Source organism: Sphaerodactylus townsendi, linkage group LG06 (genome assembly GCF_021028975.2).
Source record: "Sphaerodactylus townsendi isolate TG3544 linkage group LG06, MPM_Stown_v2.3, whole genome shotgun sequence".
NCBI classification, from domain to species: Eukaryota; Metazoa; Chordata; class Lepidosauria; order Squamata; family Sphaerodactylidae; genus Sphaerodactylus; species Sphaerodactylus townsendi.
In genome coordinates, this window is record NC_059430.1 from 5342960 (window position 1) to 5364081 (window position 21122).

General features: G+C 50.2%; 1 protein-coding gene and 1 pseudogene across 1 annotated transcript; one reads left to right on the plus strand and one right to left on the minus strand.

Moving 5' to 3' along the window:
- The first annotated feature begins 7767 nt into the window (after positions 1 to 7767).
- Positions 7768 to 8816, plus strand: LOC125435270 (annotated as a pseudogene).
- Positions 8817 to 18675: 9859 nt separating this feature from the next.
- LOC125435272 (interferon-induced protein with tetratricopeptide repeats 1-like) lies at positions 18676 to 19992 on the minus strand. The gene has a single exon (XM_048501461.1). It carries the CDS (start codon positions 19843 to 19845, stop codon positions 18676 to 18678), a length of 1170 nt encoding a protein of 389 aa, XP_048357418.1. The 5' UTR covers positions 19846 to 19992.
- Between the last annotated feature and the right edge of the window lie 1130 nt (positions 19993 to 21122).

Genomic DNA, 21122 nt, shown 5'->3' on the forward strand with positions numbered 1-21122 from the left:
GGTGAACGTATAAGTCGTCATTTCTTCGGCCCACAGAAGGGGAGGGTCGTGGTCACAGAAGGGTGCCCCCCCCCCCAAATATAAACACTCTCTTCTGGGCCCTGAACTGTCACTTTTTCTTTGGGAGTTCTTTACATGTGATGAATGAATAATGCCATGTATGGATTCAGGGAATTTAGGGAACCTCGCTGGCTCTCTCAGATGTTCCAGGAACTACAGAGATTCCCATCAGCCTCTGTCCAAGAATGTGCCAATTGTAGCCCATGCTGGTAGGGAGCCTGATAGAATGCCTAATTCCTGGGCATCTGAAGAGGCTCCACAAGGAATTCCCTACCCTGCCATAGTTAAAGGCCTCTGTCCACCACCCATGGCTTTTTTTAGCATGCACCTGCAGGGTCAACATCCTGCACCCCTAAAACAGTGACCCCAGGGTTGCCCCTTGAATACCCAGATGGTCACCTTTGGCCGAGGACCCGGAGGATGGTGAGGCTGCGCGCACGAGCCTTCTGGGGCAGCTTCCGTTTCCCGCCCCTGTCACAGGAGTGAGGAAACAGGATCGCAGCCCCAAAGAACGGCAATGAGCTCCTCACTTGACTTTCCCCGTGGCGTGTGGAGGCTGCCGCACTGCCAATGCGCGCCCAGAAGGCAGTCATCGACAGCCTTCAAAAAACAGGGACACTTAGAAAAAAAAAACCAGCAGAGAGACAGGCCAGGACCACAGAAGTGTTTAAGAGCTGGACTGTCCCATGGCGGAGACGATATGGTCAACCCTATCACCTTATAGCTGTTCATTCTCCTTCTGGTGCTAGAAGAAGGATATTGACAAAGCTGGAGCTGAGGTCCAAAGAGGAGGGGCAACTAAAATGGTCAAAAGGTCATGGAGTCACATGCCCTCTGAGGAGAGGAGGCTTAGGAAGGCTAGGGGATGTTTAGTCTGGGAGGAAACCAAAGGTTAAGGAGAGGGAGACGGTAGTAGCTATGTTTGCAGATATTTGGAAAGGGGATGTGTGTCATGTCGGTAAGGGAGCAAGCTTGTTTTCTGCTGCTCCAAAGACTAGGACCAGGTGTCATGGGTTCAAGGTTAAGGAAAAGAGATTCCACCTAAACATCAGGAAAAACTTCCTTACAGTAAGGACTGTTTTCTCCTTCCTATTGTCCACACAACAACCCTGTGAAGTAGGACAGGCTGAGAGTTTGTGATTGGCCCCAAATCACCCAGCAAACTTCTGTGGCTGAGCAAGGAGTCAAACCTGGTTCTCCCAGAACCTAGTCCAGTGATAGAAAAGAAGAACAGTTTGGGTTTATGTCCCGCTTTTCTCTCCTGTAAGGAGTCTCAAAGCAGCTTACAAATCCCTTTCTTTCCTCTCCCCACAATAGACACCTGGTGAGGCGCATGGGGGCTTAGAGAGTTCTGAGAGAACTGTGACTAGCCCAAGGTCACTTAGCAGGCTTCATGTGCAGGAGTGGGGAAACAAATCTAGTTCACCACATAAAAGAGTCGGGAGGAGTGGGGAGTCAAATGCAGTTTTCCAGTCCACCACTTTTAACTCTAACACCACGCTGGCTCTGATCCAAGGTCACTTAGCAGGCTTCATGTGCAGGAGTGGGGAAACAAATCTAGTTCACCACATAAAAGAGTGGGGAATCAAATGCAGTTTTCCAGTCCACCACTCTTAACTCTAACACCACGCTGGCTCTGATCCAGGGCCCGGATCTCAGTTTTCATAACTAAAATTCCTCCTCAAGAGCACACAGCGTCTCAAACAGGGGGGGGGGGCACACAGATTTGCTTTCTGAAGAGGAATCCGCTGCTTTAAGTTTCAGTTTCCTAAAACTGGCTCATTTGGCTTCTACCGAAACAACCGTTCCTTTCATTTCTCAGAAAGGGGATTGTGCAAAGCTGTCGGTCGGAAATCTCATTTCCTGGCGGGGCTCTGCGGAGCAAGTGATAAAAGCCTTCCTTTTCTGACCTGCAAAAGCTGGTGCCTGTGAACCCAGCCGCGGAGCCCTGGCACCGTCCCACTGAGATTTTTCTTTCTCTGGCAACATTGCAGGAAAAGGTTCTTTGGGCACATATTGTGAAATAGGAGGAATGTGTTTTCTACTAGAATAAGAGGCGTGTAAACCAAAAGGATTAAAGGTTTTTAACAGATTAATGTGTGGTTGTGGTGGGCTTTCCAGGCTGTGTGGCCGTGGTCTGGTGGATCTTGTTCCTAACGTTTCACCTGCATCTGTGGCTGGCATCTTCAGAAGTTTATCACAGAGAGGAGTGTGTTACACACTGTGTCCAGTGAGAAGGGAATGTTTACTGGGGTATATACAGTGGTGGGATTCAAATAATTTAACTGGTTGTTTACAAGCACCATTTAACAACCGGTTCTGCCGAAGTGGTGTGAACCTCCTGAATCCCACCACTGGGTATATATTGTCCATGTCCCAGGGTGGGGAACCAATCAGTAAGTGGGGTGCTGTGTGTGGTTTCCGGGCTGTGTGGCCGTGTTCTAGCAGCATTCTCTCCAGACGTTTCGCCTGCATCTGTGGCTGGCATCTTCAGAGGATCTGATAGTAGGAAAGGAAAGCAAGTGGAGTATATATACTGTGAGGTCAAAAGGTGAGGCCATCTGAATAGAGTAGCCTGGCATGTGAGTAACAAAGAAAGTCTGTAGCCTGGGAGTAACAATGAAGATAGCAAGGTCAATAGGTGGATGAATAGAAGTATCCTGGTCTTTGTTCCCTTTGAGTGCTATTGTCTATAGTTGTCCTGTGTTTGTGTGGAGCTGATTTGTCACTGTCTTGATTAGTCACAAACACAGAACGAATGAGAAGATTTCTCCACAGAGTGGGGGCAACTAAAAAGAAAACTGGTTAGGCTGCCCAAATTCGAATATGACAAGTCTCGTGTTGCATGCAACTTCAGAGCCACACACATACCGTGTTTCCCCGAATATAAGACAGTGTCTTATATTAATTTTTGCTCCCAAAGATGCGCTATGTCTTATTTTCAGGGGATGTCTTATATTTCTGTGCTCTGTTCGTCAGGCATGCTTCCAAACAAAAACTTTGCTATGTCTTACTTTTGGGGGATGCCTTATATTTCGCACTTCAGCAAAACCTCTACTACGTCTTATTTTCAGGGAAACAGGGTATGTGCTGTTGCAAATGAGGAAAAGCATCTGGATTTGTGGGTTTTCTGGGTTGTATGGCTGTGGTCCAGTAGCATTTTCTCCTGACATTTTGCCTGTGGCTGGCATCTTCAGAGGATCCACGGCTGGCATTTTCAGATCCTCTGAACATCAGATCCTCTGAAGATGCCAGCCACGGATGCAGGCGAAACGTCAGGAGAGAATGCTGCTAGAACACGGCCAGACAGCCCAGAAACCACACAGCACCCCAGTGATTCCGGCCGTGAAAACCTTCGACAATACATAAAACAGGGATAGTAGAGCAGGAAGAAAACGGAGAAAAGAGCCACAGGAAGAAGGATCGGTGGTTGTGAGCATCTCCTGGCTTGGATTGGGGAGGAAACAGGCGCCATTCCAAGTTTCAGTTTCCTTTCCTGAGGCCTGGCTCAACATGCCTGGGTCTCTCTCTCAAGTGACGGAATGAAACTGTCCCAACCAAATCCTGGCATTTAGGCTGGTTTTGCAGCTCAGGGCAAAGCTGCCTCCGGGGAGAGAAGCTACTGTTTGAGGGCCAAGTCCTTGGAGAAGAACCTGGAAGGAAGCAACATGAGGTGAGTTTGTACTCAGAACCAGCCGCACTCCTGCTTCCAGGACATTCCTGGGTGGTCTGGTGTCCAAGGACTAGGCGGGGGCTTCCAGAATCTGATCAGATCCAGCTAGTCTGGGCCGTTCAGGTGACCGCACGGAAGTTCATATTGGGGGGAAACAATGTTGTTAGACCTTCAGGTGCTGTTAGACCAGGGGTCTGCAACCTGTGGCTCTCTAGATGCTCATGGACTACAAATCTCAATTGTCCGTGCTGGCAGGGGCTGATGGGAATTGTAGTCCATGAACATCTGGAGAGCCACAGGTTGCAGACCCCTGTGCTAGACCTTCAGGTGCCTCTTTTCGCTTTTCCCGGTTAGACTGCTTTATCTTTGCTGATTTCATCTCTCCTTCAGGGGTTAATAAGGGCTGAGAGAGGAAAGGTCCAGACAGGAAGGGGCCGTGGCTCCATGCTGAAGTCTCTGCTCAGCATGCCGAAAGTGCCCGGTTCAATCCCCGACTTCTCCCGTTTGAAGGATCAGCTAGAAGGGGTGGTGTGAAAGACGCCGCCAAAGACTGTCAAATTCAGTCCCTAAGGCAGAAGTTCCATTAGATTACCAGGGCTCCAGCAAGTACAGCATCTGCACTTTCGGCATCACCCGGAAGGAAGCCGGAGTTCAATTCCCCTAGCACCACCAGTTGAGAAGAATGCCGCTGAGCAGTGGATGTAAAAGACTCTGCCCAAGGGAGCGGCTGCCGGTCTGAGTAGGCAATACCGACTGGGATGCAGCCAGGGTCTAATTCAGGATAAGGCAGCTTCAAGGGTGCTTTTCCATGTGGGGATACCTTTGTCAGTGTGTTGCAGCGAAATAAGGCACAAATCCAAATGTGCCTCAAAGTAGCTGACGGGTAATGGGCGCACTTGAAGGTAGCCGGGGGGGTGTGGTGCTGCATGAAAAGAATTTGAGAGCCAGCGTGGCGTGGTAGTGGTTGAAACAGAGTGGCTCTCTAATCCCATAGGAGAACTGGGTTTGATGCCCTGCTCTGCCACTTGAGCTGTAAGGGGCCTGATCTGAGAGTGAACCAAATTGAAGCATGTGCACTCCCACACATGTACCAGCTGGGTGACCTTGCAGGCTGAGTCACAGTTCTTCCGGAGGCTCCCCTCAGCGCCGCCTACCTCACAGGGGGGTTTTGTTGTGAGGGGGAAGGGCAAGGAGATTGTCAGCCCCTTTGAGTCTCCTTACAGGAGAGAAGGGGGGGTATCAATCCAAGCTCTTCTTCTTCTTCTTCCTCCTCCACCCCCTCTTCAGGGGGTTCTTGTCCTAACCTCCCCCACGAGTGCTGTAGCTCTCGCCCCTCGCATTCCTGGGAGCGGCTCGTACCGGAGAGCCTCCGAAGCCACAGGTGGTGAGTCAGTGTCTTCCCTTTAAGGCGGGGATGCTGACTAGCAACCTGAAACAGACACAGGTTGGCCGCAGGGGAGGGGGGGCTAGCCGTGGCCCTGGGTCCTTCCTCCCCCATTGGAGCCTCGGGCTGCTCCCCCCTCCTTGTTCGTTTTTCTCTCTCACTGCGTCTCCCTCTCAATTTCCATTCTCCTGCCTGCAAACTCCTCCCCCCCCCCCAAATCTGGTCCCTCCCTCTCTCCTTCCCCCACCCCCCCATCCTGCCCCTCCAATCTTCCATTTGGCCACGGGGCATCCATCGAGCGCTCCGAGCCTGCTGACTGGCTGCCCGACTGATTGGCCCGCCTCCGTGTTAAAGGGTTGGGCGTGGCCTGAGCCCTAACAGCAGTAGCTCCGCTCTGCCCGTTTGGCAAGAGACGCAGCCAGGCTGGGGGTTGCGAGGGCTGGCAGGGGACGATACGCTCCAGTGGTGACTGTGAGGACCGTCTCCTCTTCCTCCTCGCCCCCTTCAGTAGATCAGTGGTTCTCAACCTGGGGGTCAGGACCCCTTTGGGGAGATCAAGACGAGCCCTTCACAGGGGAGTAGCCCTAGGAGACGCCTCTGCATCAGTGTTCTCCATCTGTGAAATGGATAAATGTCAGGGTTGGGGGTCCCCACAACATGAGGAACTGTATTAAAGGGTCGCGGCATTAGGAAGGTTGGGAACCACTGCAGTAGATTGTCACCATGTGGGGGGGGGGCTCCAGGTTTGGGGCCGGGGGGGGGTACACCCCTGAGGTAGTCATGGCTGCAGTCCGGGATGACTAAGACGTCACTCCTTGGACAGGGTGACTTTTGGAGAAGCAACTGTTTCCGGAGTGTTCCGTCTGGAGAAGAGAAGAGTTTGGATTTATACTCCACCTTTCCCTCCTGTAAGAAGACTCAAAGTGGCTTACGAGCTCCTTTCCCTTCCTTTCCCCACAACAGATACCTGGTGAGGCAGGTGGGGCTGAGAGAGACCCGTGACTGGCCCAAGGTCACCCAGCAGGCTTCATGTGCAGGAGCGGGGGGAAACCAGTTCACGTGGTAAAGAGTCTGCCACCCTTAATCGCCATGCCATGCCGGCTGCTTCACCACACTACACCATGCTGAGGAGGGGACGTGATTGCTCTCTAAAACTATTTGGAGGGCAGGGAGCTGTTCCTGTTGGCAGGAGAGGGCAAAACTTGCAATAATGGGTTTAAATCATGGCAGAAATAGTACCACCTGGGTATTAGGAAAAGTTTGGGGTTTTTAGTCATGGGGGTAGTTCAGCAGCCTCGGGAGGTGGGCCATTTTCTGGAACTTCTTGGGGATGCCGAAAACCAGTGATGCTGAAATGTTTGGGCTCAAGGTGTCAAAAATCCATTAAATGCCTAACTCAGTCAGGGAGAATGGCTGTTGGAAGGGTTCCCCAAAGGCCATCTAGTCCAACCCCCGCTCAATACAGCATCAGCCTTGAGCCGTGTCAGAGGTGACACACTTGGGGTGACAGGCCTGTGTCACCTTTGACACGGCTCAAGGCTGATGCTGTATTGAGCAGGGGTTGGACTAGATGGCCTTGGGGGAACCCTTCCAACTTTGTGATTCTATATGAAACGCACTCTGGAGCTAATTTGGGCAGATGGAGGAACAGCTGTACATGGAGTTCACCTTACTCATAAAATAGGGGTAGATGCAGCAAGCAACCCCCCCAAAAGACAAAAATTGCACCCCCAAAACTTACCAGAAATTGTCTTAAAATGTCACTGCCACAAAGGACTACCGTGCTCAGGGGCGGGGTTTGGGCACGGCCCCCTGCCGTCGAGCCCCACCCCACCTCCCTGCAGCCCAGCTTTTGCCCTCCTGAGGCCCTGGGGATGGCAGGAGCCAGCCTGCAGAGAGGCGGGGTGCACAGCATTTTGTCACATGCCTGGTGCCCCCCCCCACGCCTCTGTGTGTTCCTGCATTTATTTTATTTATTTATTTATTGGTTTATAGGCTGTACCACCCTCCTCCCGAAGGAGACTCCAGGGCGGCTGAGGAACAATAAAAAAACAGAAATAGAGCATAGATCAAAGGCTAAAATCCATTAAATATTAGTTAATTTTTGGCTCTATATTATTATTATTATTATTATTATTATTATTATTATTATTATTATTATTATTATTATTATTATTATTATTATTATTATTAATGGGATTTCTATACAGCTTAATCCCAAAGGAGGGCTCTGGGCTGATTATTACAACTATGAATTCCACATACAGTATATAAACAAAACCCCATTAATTAAAATGTAAGTTTAAAAGTTTAAATATTTTAAAAAACGCAGCAAAAACGCAATATAAAATAACCCCATCCCATTAAAACGCAGCATACTAAAATCCAATGACTTATAAAGATGGAAGCCTACTATCAAGTCCCCTAAAACAGAAGGGTTGGACTAGATGGCCTTTGTGGCCTCTTCCCACTCTGTGATTCTATGATTCACTTGTCTTCTGCGTGCTTTGCAGCTCCCGTTCCTTGAAGGAGGCGCTCCAGACCCTGCAATGTCATTTCACCTGGGGCTTCCTCAGCGTGGAGGAGCCGAGTGCAGAATGCATCCTGCAGACCCTGAGCGTCAAGGTGCAGCTTACCGCGACATGCAGGAATGGTCACTACCATGCGCCATGAGGGGCCACCACCTACAGCAAGGCATAGAGGCAATTATACCGAGGCTCTGAGCAGTCTTCAAGAAGCCGAGAGGGTGCTCAAACAAGACCATCCGACCAACTTCTCCAGACATGTCCTGGTGACTTATGGGAACTATGCCTGGATTTATTACCAGTTAGCCAATTATGAGATGGTGGAGCTCTACCTGGACCGGATTCAGGAAATCTGCCGGTCCCTTTCCAGCCTCGAACCGTTCTCTGTGCAGATCCCCGAGATCTACGCGCAAAAAGCGTGGTCCCTTTTAGTCGTGGGCTCCCAGAACGGAGAAGAGGCCCAGAAGTGCTTCCACGCAGCGCTCCACGGAGACAAGTTCAACCAAGACTACCAGGTGGGTCTGGCGATTTCCCTTTGCGCTACCTGGACTCGTTCTCAGAGAAGCGACCGCTGGAAAGAAGCGAAAAGGCTGATGGAAAAATTTCACACTTGCAGCCCGGCCTCCTGAACAAGCAGAAGTCAAGCGTCCATCACTAGCCAGTTTGCTGGAAGACTGACTGCCCGAGGGGGGCGAAAAGACTTCTGGAGGAGCCGTCCCAGAGAGCAGCCTCGAGCCCGAAGTTCTCCGAAGCGCCCGCCCGTGGTATATAGGCCCGTGGTATATAAAGCCGCACTCCCTTCCCAGGCGATCTACGTTTTGCGGCAAGGAGCCCCTTCACAGCCCCTGACTCCCCCCTTCTCCCTCCTACACTACGACCTCGGTGTCTGCTACGCGAACCTGATGGAGGAGGTGGCTACCCCGGAGGAGAGAGAAGAGATCTTGCCAACCGCTCTCGACACAGCTTCAAGAGGGCTGTGGAAATGGATCCCCGGGCTCTGTGTCCCAGGCTAGAACTGGCTAAAATGTACAGCGAAAAGGCCCCGCTTCATGCCGAAGAGATTTTTCAAAACCTGAACGAGGAACTCTGGAGTTTCAGCCAGCGATGCCAGCAGGTCTTCTGCCTGTTCTATGGGGACTTCCTCCTCCACAAGAAGGGGGGGCTGACTTCATGAAGGCACAGCAAGGTATATGAGTGAGGCCCTCACTCCTCTGAATTAAGCTGACCACAAAGGGAAATGGCAGCGACTGAGAGGCAGGCTGGAGGCGTTGGCTGAGATGTCCCGGGAAGACGTGCGAAAGGGATCTGACAGTCTTAGTAGGCCACAAACTGAACACGAGTCAGCAGTGTGATGCGGCAGCCAAGAAAGCAGGCATGTGGATAAGGGGGAACCAGTGGACATTGTCTACTTGGATTTCCAAAAGGCTTTTGACAAAGTTCCTCACCAGAGACTGTTGAGAAAACTCAGCAATGAAGGAATAAGAGGGGAAGTCCTCCTATGGATTAAAAACTGGTTGAGGAACAGGAAACAAAGGGTGGGTATAAATGGGAAGTTCTCACAATGGAGATAGTAGGAATGGTGTCCCCCAAGGATCCGTTTTGGGACCAGTGCTCTTTAACCTATTCATAAATGACCTGGAAGTAGGGGTGGGTAGCGTGGTGGCCAAGTTTGCAGATGATACCAAATTATGCAGTGTGGTAAGAACCGCAAAGGATTGCGAAGAGCTCAAAAGCGGACCTTGATAAAATTAGGTGGGTGAGTGGAGCTCCAAGAAATGGCAAAATACAGTTCAATGTAGCAAAATGTAAAGAGATGAGTGCACATAGGGGAACAAAATCCAAACTTCACATACTGCGCTACAGGGGTCAGTGCTATCGGTCTGAACCAGGGAAAGGGATTTGGGCATCTTAGTTGATAGTTCCCATGGTAATGTCAATTCAATGCATGGCAGCTGTGGAAAGGAGCCAAAACTCTATGCTGGGGATAATTAGGAAAGGGAATTGAGAATAAGAACTGCAAAGATTGACATTACCCTTATAATAAAGCCGTGAAGATGCGTAAACGCGCTGCTTGGAGTACTGTATGTTCGAGTTCACCTGGTTGCCACATCACTCAAAAGGATATTGAGAGAGATAGAAAAAAGTGCAGAAGAAGGACAATGAGAAGGATGATTGAGGGACTGGAGCACCTTCCCCTTATGAGGGAGAGCTGCGAAGCGTTTGGAACTCTTTAGTTTGGAGAGGAAGGCGTCTGAGAGGGGATATAGTTAGAAGTCTATCAAATTTATACCTGTGTGGTAGAAAATGTTGACAGAGAGAAATTTTTCTTTCTTTCTCACAATACCTAGAACCAGGGGGCATCCCTTGAGAAATGCTAGGGGGGGAAGAATTAGGACTAATAAAGGAAACACTTCCTTCACATAGCGTGTGAATTTGGTGTTTGGAATATGCTGCCACAGGGAGGTGGTGAGGTGATTGGCCACTCACCTGGATAACTTTAAAAGGGGCTTGGACAGATTGATGGAGGAGAAGTCGATTTATGGCTACTAATCTTGATCCTCTCTTTGATCTGAGATTGCAAATGCCTTAACAGTCCAGGTGCTCAGGGAGACAACAGCAGCCAGAGAGAGCCAGGAAGAGTTGCACCACCTCTTGCATGCTTGAGCTCCCAAAAGGCACCTGGTGGAGCCACTCTTGCGAGGTAGCAGAGAGGCTGGGACCCCAGCTAAGATGGACTCTCCTGGGGTCTGATCCAGCTTGGAAAGGCTCTTTCTTGCTTATGTTCTTAAGGCCATTAGCACTTTCACCTCCTGCCGTGAGCTCCCAAAAGGCACCTGGTGGGCCACTGCGCAGTAGCAGAGAAGGCTGGACTAGATGGACTCTGGTCTGATCCAGCTGGCTTGTTCTTATGTTCTTATGTTCTTAAAAAAGCCAAAGAAATGCCGATTCTGGGCTGTATCCAATAGAATTATGAGTGTCTAAGATGCCGAGAAGGATGTGATTGTACCTCTCTATTCTGCATCAGTGGTTAGACCCCACCTGGAATATTGTGTACAGTTCTGGGCACCGCAATTCAAAAGAAAAGAATATTATTGTGACAAGCTGGAGCGGGTCCAGAAAGGAGACAGCAAAATGAGTAATTGCAAGGTCTGGAATCCCATATACAGAAGAGAGAGGCTTAGGGAGCTAGGGATATTTTAGTCTGGAGAGCTGAGATTAGAGGAGGGAACATGAGTAGCCATGTTTTAAATATTTGAAGGGGATGCCATGTCAGGAAGAGGGAGCAAGCTTGTTTTCTGCCGCCTCAGAGACTAGAGACCTGAACAATGGATTCAAGGTGCAGGAAAAGGGATTCCACCTAAACATGAGGAAGAACTTCCTGACCGTCAGGGCTGTTCGACCGTGGGATTCACCGCCTAGGAGGAGTGGTGGAGTCTCCTTCTTTGGAGGTTTTTAAAGAGTGGCTAGATGGCCATCTGTTGGGAGTGCTTTGAGTGTTTCTGCATGGTAGGGGGTTGGACTTGATGGCTCTGGAGGAGCCGGGTTTGATTCCCCGCTCTGCCGCCTGAGCTGTGGAGGCTCATCTGGGGAATTCAGATGAGCCTGTGCACCTCCTGCACCGCGCCAGCCTGGGTGACCTTGGGCTGAATCACAGCACTTCTCCGGGAGACTCTCTCAGCCCCACCTACCTCACAGGGTGTTTGTTGTGAGGGGGGAAGGGCAAGGAGATGGTCAGCCCCTTTGAGTCTCCTGCAGGAGAGAAAGGGGGGATATAAATCCAGACTCTTCTTCTTCTTCTTCCTCTTGGGGTCTCTTCCAACTCTATGATTCTATGACTCTGGAAAGGACTCAGCTCCTTCCTGCTGCTCTAGCTTCTTGACAGGCTAGAAAACTTCAGACAAAGTCCGCTTCTCTGGACTAGTCCTTATCTGATGCTGCTTGAACACTCCCGGGGGAAAGTCGGGACACTCGGCATGGCAACATGGGTGACCTTCTATCCTGGTTCATGCCCAATCCTCTTCTAACCCTCTTCTAACCCACAGCTCCAGCCGCCGGGCTTGGAGATAGACTCACATTCAGTTCAGCTCACTGGCCAGGAGACTCCAGATAGCTATGTGAAGAAGGGAGCTGTTAATCTCAAAAGCTCATCGTGCCCCACCCAGCCCCATTGGCACTACGCCGCAGTTTGAATCCCACCACCATGGGAACCTGTTACTAAAATTTTTGGATCCCACCACTGATCGAAACCTAATACTTTTTATGACTGGGAATCAGAGTGGTGTGGTGGTTAGAGCACCTGAGAAACCCAGATTGGCATCTCCTGTCTGCCACGGAATCTTGCCGGGTCTTAGCCTACCTCACAGGGTAATTGTGATGATAAAGTAGAGGAGAGAAGAATTGCATAAGCCACTTTGGGGCTCCTCCGGGTAGTAAACTGGGATATACATGAAGTCAATAAATAAAGGCCAAACTAAATAACTGAATACTTTTGGGTTGCGTCCTATGTAAGTGGCTACCTCTTTTTGTGTCGAAATAAAGAGGTATTTGGAGGAGTCAATCACAGGTTACTTCTTTCTATGCCTGCAAAGAATTAGCAAAATCAGAAACAACCAGCTAAAAATTAAAATAAACAGGTGGTGATGAAATGTTTTTTCAAACACCCCTAAAATGCATTTAGTCCCGAGAAGGCTTTGGCAGCCCGACCAGACTCAACCTGGTTGTTGTGGGTTTTCCGGGCTGTGTGGCCGTGGTTTGGTTGCTCTTGTTCCTAATATTTCGCCGGCATCTGTGGCTGGCATCTTCAGAGGTGCATCACAGAGAGAAGTTGGACACAGTCAAAGCAATCTGGACACATCAAAGCAATCTGGCAGCATCCTCTGGCATTTAGAGTTGGGGTTGCCAACAGACCTGGAAAAAAATAAACCCACCTGGCCCTTTAGTAGAGGTCTAACGTGGTAACAGGTAGCTTGTTCACAGCATGGAGGTTAATAACATGCCACTACACATCTATTAAAGCATAGGTGTCAAACTCGCGGCCCTCCAGATGTTATGAACTACAGTTCCCATCATCCCCTGCCAGTATCATGCTGGCAGGGTGAAAGACTGTAGTCTTAACATCTGGAGGGCAGCCTTGATTGACTACCTAATAACAATCAAAGGGGCGGAAGACATCCGACTTGGCAAACCCAGCTGGAGTTTCCCGCTCCTTGTTGAGGAATTCCTGAGGATTTGGGGCGGGGCTTGAGGAGGGCGGGGCTTGGGGAGGGGAGGGAGCTCGGCACAGTATAATAAAGTCATGGAGTCCACCCTCCAAAGGAGCCATTTTTCTCCAGGAGAACTGACCTCTATCATTGGGCGATAAGCAGTAATTCCAGATCTCCAGGCGCCACCAGGGGTTTGGCAACCTAAAAGGTCAAAGTTCATAGTCTCCCCTCCCTTCCTGCTCGGGCTGAACCGTGTCGGGTGTTGCAAAGACCGTACCCCACTGAGGTCTCTGCCCTCCCCAGAGCAGCTCGGTGGAGTGGTGAAGAGCAGGTGGGTTTTAATCTGGAGAACTGGGTTTGATTCCCCACTCCTCCCACCCTGAGCGGCCGACTCTTATCTGGTGAACCAGATTTGTTTCTCCACTCCTACATGCCTGCTAGGCAACCTTGGGCTAGTCACAGTTCTCTCTGAACTCTCTTGGCCCCACCTACATCACAAGGTGTCTGTCGTGGGGAGGGGAAGGGAAGGCCTTTGTAAGCCACTTTGAGTCTCCCTTGGGAGAGGCAGGGTATAAGCAAACTCCTCTTCTTCAGCATCCTAGAGCAGTAGTGTTACCCATGGATTCCCAGAAATCCATTTTCCTATGGAATATGCCTGGCTAAGCCTTAAATAGAGATATATGTTGGGTATCAATAAGAGAATGTGTGAAGTTTATATGATTCCCCTTCTTATCCCCCCTCAAACTGTTGCAGCTGAACCTCCTTTAGAATAAAGGAATTGTTATTTACTTCTTGAATATAAACCCTTGAATGTATCCTAGATAGAGCTTTCATCCCATTTTTCTATGATGTGATGATATAGCTTGAAAGTTATGTTGTAGATTTCCTTGATATTATACTGATGTTGTTTTGCTTGTGCATGCGTAATGGAGTGTATGTAGTAAAAATGTACTTGCTGGTGTTATCTCTCCCCAATGTACTTAAGCATGTTATTATAAGGTTAAAGAGATTATATAGAGTTACTTTAGAGTGATAGACAAGAGAGAAATGGATTAGAAATAATTCTTCTTACTTTATTGTATTAATAGAAGAAGCCTCTCTTAGGATTTTAGTAAGTTTTATTTTAGCTAGGTAACAAGGTAAGTGGGTCAGAAAATGCACAGAAATGGGACAAGCTCCTTCTTACAATCCTGATAGAAGTTTGTCAGCCCCTCAACAAAAAGAGACCTTTTGAACTTACAAAGGTGCCTTGGCAGTTTTGGGAGGACATCATCCTACTTCCCATTGGACTATTTGAATTTTCACTTTTAGGATCTCCAGAGACCCATTGGACTGTTTGAAGTTTCCACTTCTAGGATCTCAAGACCCATTGGACTAGTAAGGTTTCCCACTTCCAGGATCTCAAGATTCATTGGCAGCCTTTTTTCTTCTGGGACTTAATCCATCCAGCAAAAAACAAAGACTGTCTTCCTCCTCTTTGTTTAAGTGTCTGTATTGTATTATGTGGCAGGGGACTGCCTTCCTCAACTTTGATTGGGTGGCTTGTATAAAAGGGCTGTGTCTCGTTCTGTACTGGGCAGTCTGGCCTGGAAAGGGTTGAAATCACAATAAGAACCTCTGCTCGAGAGGCAGCCTACCTCTGCCTCCTGCTCCTGCTGCCAAAGCTGAAATCACTCTGAAATCACTATCGCTCATTGCTGACAAAGCTGAAATCACTCTGAAATCACTGTCTAGTTACCCCTGACTGTGGGTAACAGTAATGGCGAACCTTTTCGAGACCGAGTGCCCAAATTGCAACCCCAAACCCACTTGTTTATCACAAAGTGCCAACACGGCAATTTAACCCACAGATGCTGAGGGTTTAGTTTAGAAAAACAGTTGGCTCCAAAGTGATGCGTTACTCGAGGGTAAGCTTGGTGGTAGTCGGTGTGCTTTGGAAACAGCTTGTCTGTCTTCCAGCGAGATTGAACCACAGCCCTAGGAGGGTTTACTTTCAAGCAAGCCCATTGCCAACAGCAGGAGCTTACTCCCAGGTAAGGATGCACAATTCTTAGCATGAAAATCTGTGGGGTTTAACAGGCTGCTGGGGTTACCTACACTGCTTCCCCAAAACTAGGTCTTAGGTTTAATGCTAATGAAATGAGCCCAATGACCCAGGCCAGCCTAGATGTGTGTGGGAAGTGACTCTGGTACTAGCGTGTGCCCACAGGGGGGGGAGCTCTGGAGTGTCACCTCAGCACCCGTGCCAGAGGTTAGCCCTGTCCCTAGAGGAAGAGTTTAGTTTATATCCCCCTTTCTCTCCTATATGGGAGACTCAAAGGGGAGCTTACAATCCTCCTTGCCCTTCCCACAACAAGCACCTGTGAGGGTGGGTGCAGGGGCACAGAGAGGAGCTCAGAAGAGAACTGTGACTAGCCAAGGTCATAGCTAGGCGTGTGTGGGAGTGCACAGGCTAATCTGAATTCCCCAGAGAAGCCTCCACAGCTCAGGCGGCAGAGCGGGGAATCAAACCCGGTTCCTCCAGATCAGAGTGCACCTGCTCTTAACCTCCTACGCCACTGCTGCTCCTCTATTTGTGGTATCTGCACAGTTTCCCTGAAGAAGGAACATTCGAGATTCCTCCTTTTGCCCACGAAGATGCTCCAACCTCTGATAATCAGTCCATTTTTTCTTCTTTGACAATACCCTTGAAAACAATGGGAACACCAGACCTGCAGATAGGATTCTAAATGTGGATAAACCATATATAGATTTAGTCGGGGGTTCAGAGGGGACGCCAGATGGCCTGCTCAAAGAATCTGCAAAAAAAAAAAACCTCAAATGTGTTTATTGTTGACAGGACACCTTTCCAATCCGACAGAAATGCAAATGAGCCAAAATGTCAGGTCTTGAGACCGAAGTCAACAGGCAGACTCTGGATGTGGGATCAGAAGTCTTTATTGATAACAGCAAGAACCTGGCATTCTATGAAAATACCATTCTACGAAAATACAACTGCCTTTATTTCCCCCAGAGTTCCCACCATAAATCCCCCCCTGTTTCCCATGGACTGTGAGAATAGCACAAGGGTAGGGAACCTTTAACACTCAAAGAGCCATTTGGACCCGTTTTCCACAGGAAAAGAAAACACTTGGAGCTGCAAATAATTTTTGACATTTAAAATAAAGATAACACTGTATATATTGGCAGCACACCTTTACTCCGCTCATTTCTAGAGAAGCATGGATCGCCTGCCTACTTGCCTGCAGAGTAGGAGCAGAGATGGGAGCCAACAGCTCAGCCTTACCGGCCCGCCGAGAGCGCCCGCCCGCTTGAACAAAGGCGGGCAAGAGGAAAGCCAGCAGCTGCCAATTGACGCAGGCAGTGGGTGTGCCTGCTCCTGCTGTCTTTACCACCAGGGCAGGCAAGGATCTCGAAGCCGGGCAGCTCAGCTGGAGTGGAGCCGCAGGTAGCAAGGGCATAAGAGCCGCATGTCGCGACTCGAGCCTGAAGTTCCCCTCACCTGGAATAGCACAAACGAAAAGAGATGTTTGGAAGTCGAAAGCAACTCAAAGCACAGTGAGTAGTTCTCAGCCTGCTGCTCCCCGCTAGCTGAAGGCCCCAGGGTTGCTCCTAGTTAGCTACAGTTACTAGCATCAAAGGAAAAGGAAAGGAAAGGAAAATATTCATATCAGAAGGTGAAGGCAGGTGTCCCCCTCCCTTCAGCTGAATCTGCACACCCCATACTGTCCCTTTGATGGCAGGGAAGGCCCATCCTGTCACCAACCAGATGTGTGACTACCCTATTTGGTAGGAGCAGCAGTGGCGTAGTGGCTAAGAGCAGGTGCACTCTGATCTGGAGGAACCGGGTTTGATTCCCCAGCTCTGCCGCCTGTCTTCTGCTGTGGGCTGATCTGGGGAATGCAGATTAGCCTGTGCACTCCCACACACGCCAGCTGGGTGACCTTGGGCTAGTCACAGCTTCTCGGAGCTCTCTCAGCCCCACCCACCTCACCGGGTGTTTGTTGTGAGGGGGGAAGGGCAAGGAGATTGTCAGCCCCTTTGAGTCTCCTACAGGAGAGAAAGGGGGGATATAAATCCAAACTCTTCTCCTTCTTCTTCTACCCAACAGATACTCCTGTTCCTCAAAAGATGGAATCCAGCTAGGAGTCTGGATTCCCAGGCAGACGGTTTCTGTCTTCCAAACTTCCACCCTCTGCCTCTTCAGCCCTCGGGCATCCAAAGATAGGAAAGGAGCCACAGCAGGCATTAGCTATGGGGGGGGACAGGGGGTCAAGGCTGGTGCATGGGGCGCAAGCCAGTGGGTCACGTGGGGGGGTGGAAAATCCTGCAGGATGTATTGTTGAAGGCTTTCATGGCTGGAATCACTGGGGTGCTGTGTGGTTTCCGGGCTGTATGGCCGTGTTCTAGCAGCATTCTCTCCTTGGGAGAGCAGCATCCCAAGCAGAGAATGCTGCTAGAACACGGCCATACAGCCCGGAAACCACACAGCACCCCAAATCCTGCAGGAGTTGGGGCTCACAACGTCTCCTGGGAAGTGTAGTTTCCCACCAGGCTGCTTTTAAACTAAGGGAAGTGAGGGGGCACGGGGGGGGCAGGAGGAGAGCAGGATGGGGGAGTTGGGGGCGTGGGGGGCAGGGCTGGGTGCCATTTTGCCCCGGGCACCATTTCCTTCCCCCCTTACTCCTCTGGAGCCTGGCTCTCTCCAGTCCATGAGACACAGACACATACTTCTCCTTTCAAGACGGCCACCCAGGGATACTGTCGGTGGTATTAAGTGGATGCTGCTCTGTTCAGCATTGGGAGGGCCACTATGGGTGATTCCCCACAGTACATTCAGTAGAGTTCAACTTGAGTCGGCCGGGCAGGAATGTACTCAATTACAAGGCAGCTCCACTTGTGAAACTCTAGAAGAATAAATTTACATTCAGAACAGCCCTTACAAAGAAACAACAGCCTCATTTAATACAGGCATTCCCTCCTCCAGAGATTTCTGTTTGAACCAACAAACCACAGAACAAGCTATCACAAGTTACAGTCCCCTGCTTCGTTCCAGTCCAGCGAATGCTTTTTGGCTCCGTGAGTTTCCGGCTGTATGCATGCTCTCAATGGTCGATTATGATTGGCTGGCCAAAAGCGTGCCGTGATTGGTTAAAGGGAAACTAAGCCCTCATTGGGCAGAGACAGGAATGACGTGATTGGCTGGAGGGGCGAGTCGAGTCGAGTCGAGCTCAACAGACAGTCCGCGCAACCTTGAGCTCGACACGAGTTCATCCCACAGTACTAGGTCGGAGCAGGGATCGAGAAGACCCGGCTTAGGTGAGTCGAAGGAGAGTCGGACTTGCGTCAAGATCTGTGCCTGTGCGGACTACCCGAGCCAGACACAAGTCGAGCTCTGCTGATAATGTGCTGTGCGGAATCACCCTAAGAAAAAAGGCCAAACTAATTCCCCAAGATGGCAAGTTCCAGACATTCTGCATTTCCTCGTGAGTCGAGAAAGTAAAACAGCCCCGTCTTCTGATCTCTGCAGGATCTTAAGAAGGTCAGGGGAAAAGAACAGGTGTTTTTCCCCCATATGCCAGGTTGGGGAAGGAAGCCACCGCGACAAAGGGAAGGAGGAAAGAAGGAAACTCCACTTCAATGGGATCTTGACGCTCCTTGGACGCCAACATTTAACTGAACGGGGCAGTTTATCCCCAAGGTCACAGCAACACAAGCGGTCAGAGTCCTAACTCCAAAGGAGAAGCAACTCCTGAGGATGGATGGAGAGGGGGTCACGCTTCCTCCAGGCCTTGCTGGATATCCCATGACCTTTCACCCCGCTTCCTGTCAATAGCCAGGTTCAATTTCCTTCTGAAACTGAGGTCTGAGCCGAAGAACCTCAAAAGCCGCCTCGGCCGACTCCATTTCAGAGTCTTTCTCGAACACCTCGGCCAGCTTTCCCAGCCTGCCTGTCAGCTGCTGCCATTCCTTCTTGTGGCCCCCAAGGACTGCGCAGCCTGCCTTGTAAGCCTCCAGCGCCTCCAGCCGCAAGCCCTTCCCACGGAGGAGGAAGTCCCCCCAGTGCAGGTAGATGGCCTGCTGGCACCTCTGGCTGGCCTTCGGCAGCTCCTCCAGCAAGTTCCGATACATCTCTTCCGCGTAAGTTGGGTTCCTTTCGCAGTACAGCTGAGCCAACTCCAGCCTGAAGAATATAGACTGAGGATCTGCCTCCACCGCCCGCTTGAAGCTCTCGATAGCAGCGGCCAGGACCTCTTCCCTGACTTCTCCAGCTGCTCCCTCCAACTGTTGCTTGTAGCAGACGCCGAGCTCATAGTGCAGGAGGTGGTAGCCGGGAGCCAGGCCGATCGCTTCCCGCAAGATGCCGACGGCTCGGGAAATGTTGTTTTTCTTCAAAAGCCTGGCGGCGAATCTCAGATGTTCGGGGTGGTGGCTGTTCTCAGCAACCTCCTTTGCGAGGGCTTCTGACCGCCGCCAGTCCTTGTGCTCTAGCAGACTGGCCAAATGCACTTTGAGTTCATCGTTCTGGGGCTGGCGGCAGAGAAGCGGTTCCATCAAACTTTGCACCTCAGTCCGAAGCCGAAAATCGAAACAGCGAGTCCAGGAAGCAAAGGCGGAGATCGCCAGACCTGCCTGGAACTCCTGGCTGGACTTGTCTCCTTGGAGGGCCACTTGGAAACATTTCTGGGCCTCTTCCCCATTCTGGAAACCCAAGGACAGAAGGGACCAGCCTTTCTGTGCGTGGATCTCGGGCATCTGCACCGAATACGGCTCAGGGCTGGACAGGAACTGGCAGATCTCGCGAATTCGGCCCAGGTAGAGCTCCACCATCTCATAATTGGACAAGTGGTAATAGATCCAGGCGTAGTTCCCATAGATCAGCAAGACCCGGCGGGAGAAGTCGGTTGGATGCTCTTGCTGGAGCACAGTTTCTGCTTCACGGAGGCTCCCCAGTGCGTCCGGGCTACTGCCGTCCAATTGCTGCAGGTACGCCCTCATGGCCAGGTAAACGCTGCGGTTCTGATAGGCCGCGTGCTCCACCTTGAGAGCCAACGTTTGCAGGACGTGGCCGACGTTCACTTTGTCCTTGAACTCGAGACACCAGTTGAAATGACACGGCAAGCTCTGGAGCTTCTCCCACAAAGATTTGGTGCTGCGGAAAGAAGACGGGCACGTCAGTGAAGTAGCTAACACGGCAAAGGCACACGCCCTGATTAAAGCGTAGCTCCAGTTTTATTCGGGAGCTAACATACTCGATTGCAAACAGAGGCAGAGATAGTGTCCTCACTGCATCACTACCTAAGGGGGAGAGAGAGAGACTGTGTGGAACTTCTCAGAAGAAGCAGGATATTTCCCTGTGCAATGGAGCACGTTTTCATGGCTGCAGTGTTTTGGATAGAGAGTTCTCTACCCTAATCACTGCAGCCATGAAAACGTGCTCCCCCCTGTATTTTTCTCTCCCATTTGAACGGGGCCACTTGGCACACTACCTGTATTGCTTAATAAACCCTGTTCAAAGGAGAGCCATGATGCTCGCCAGGTTTAATGTTATGCCTTCTGCCTTGTTACATGGCAGATTTAATAAGCAAGAAAAGGCTAAAAGATTGTGCCCATGTAACGATGGCTCAGTTGAATCTCTGGCCCACCAATTACTACACTGTCTCAGATTCAAGGAAATCAGATCCAAGTATGTGAATCTTACTCCTTTACATTCACCCCATCTCCATCTCCCCGATTTAATTAGATTACACTACTTGTTGGACAACCCTGATCCTTCTCTCTGTATGATAGTGGCAGACTTTCTCCTGGAAATTACTAAACGCCAGTAGATTTCCTTCGACCTAACATTTATGTCCTGTATTGTATATGCTTTTTAATCCATTTTTTATTATTGTTGTACTGCTGTCTATGCCATAAAGGCTTGCTTCACACACAAAAAAGGATATTTTCCTGAGGTCAATTCTGCACAGCAAACGTATAGCGGGTTGCAGTCATGATAAAGAACCTGTTTTCCCCCATTCACATGCATTCCGTGCAGGCAGCGATTGGAGGCCACGGAAACAGTCCAGGTTGCTGTCGTGCCTTCGCACGGAGACGCTTCTCTTTGGGGTGCTGTGTGGTTTCCGGGCTGTCTGGCCGTGTTCTAGCAGCATTCTCTCCTGACGTTTCGCCTGCATCTGTGGCTGGCATCTTCAGAGGATCTCTTTGTAATTTCTTGCAACACGCTTCTCTTTGTTTGTAATTTCTTGCAACGCACTGGAGCTCACCCTGCCCCT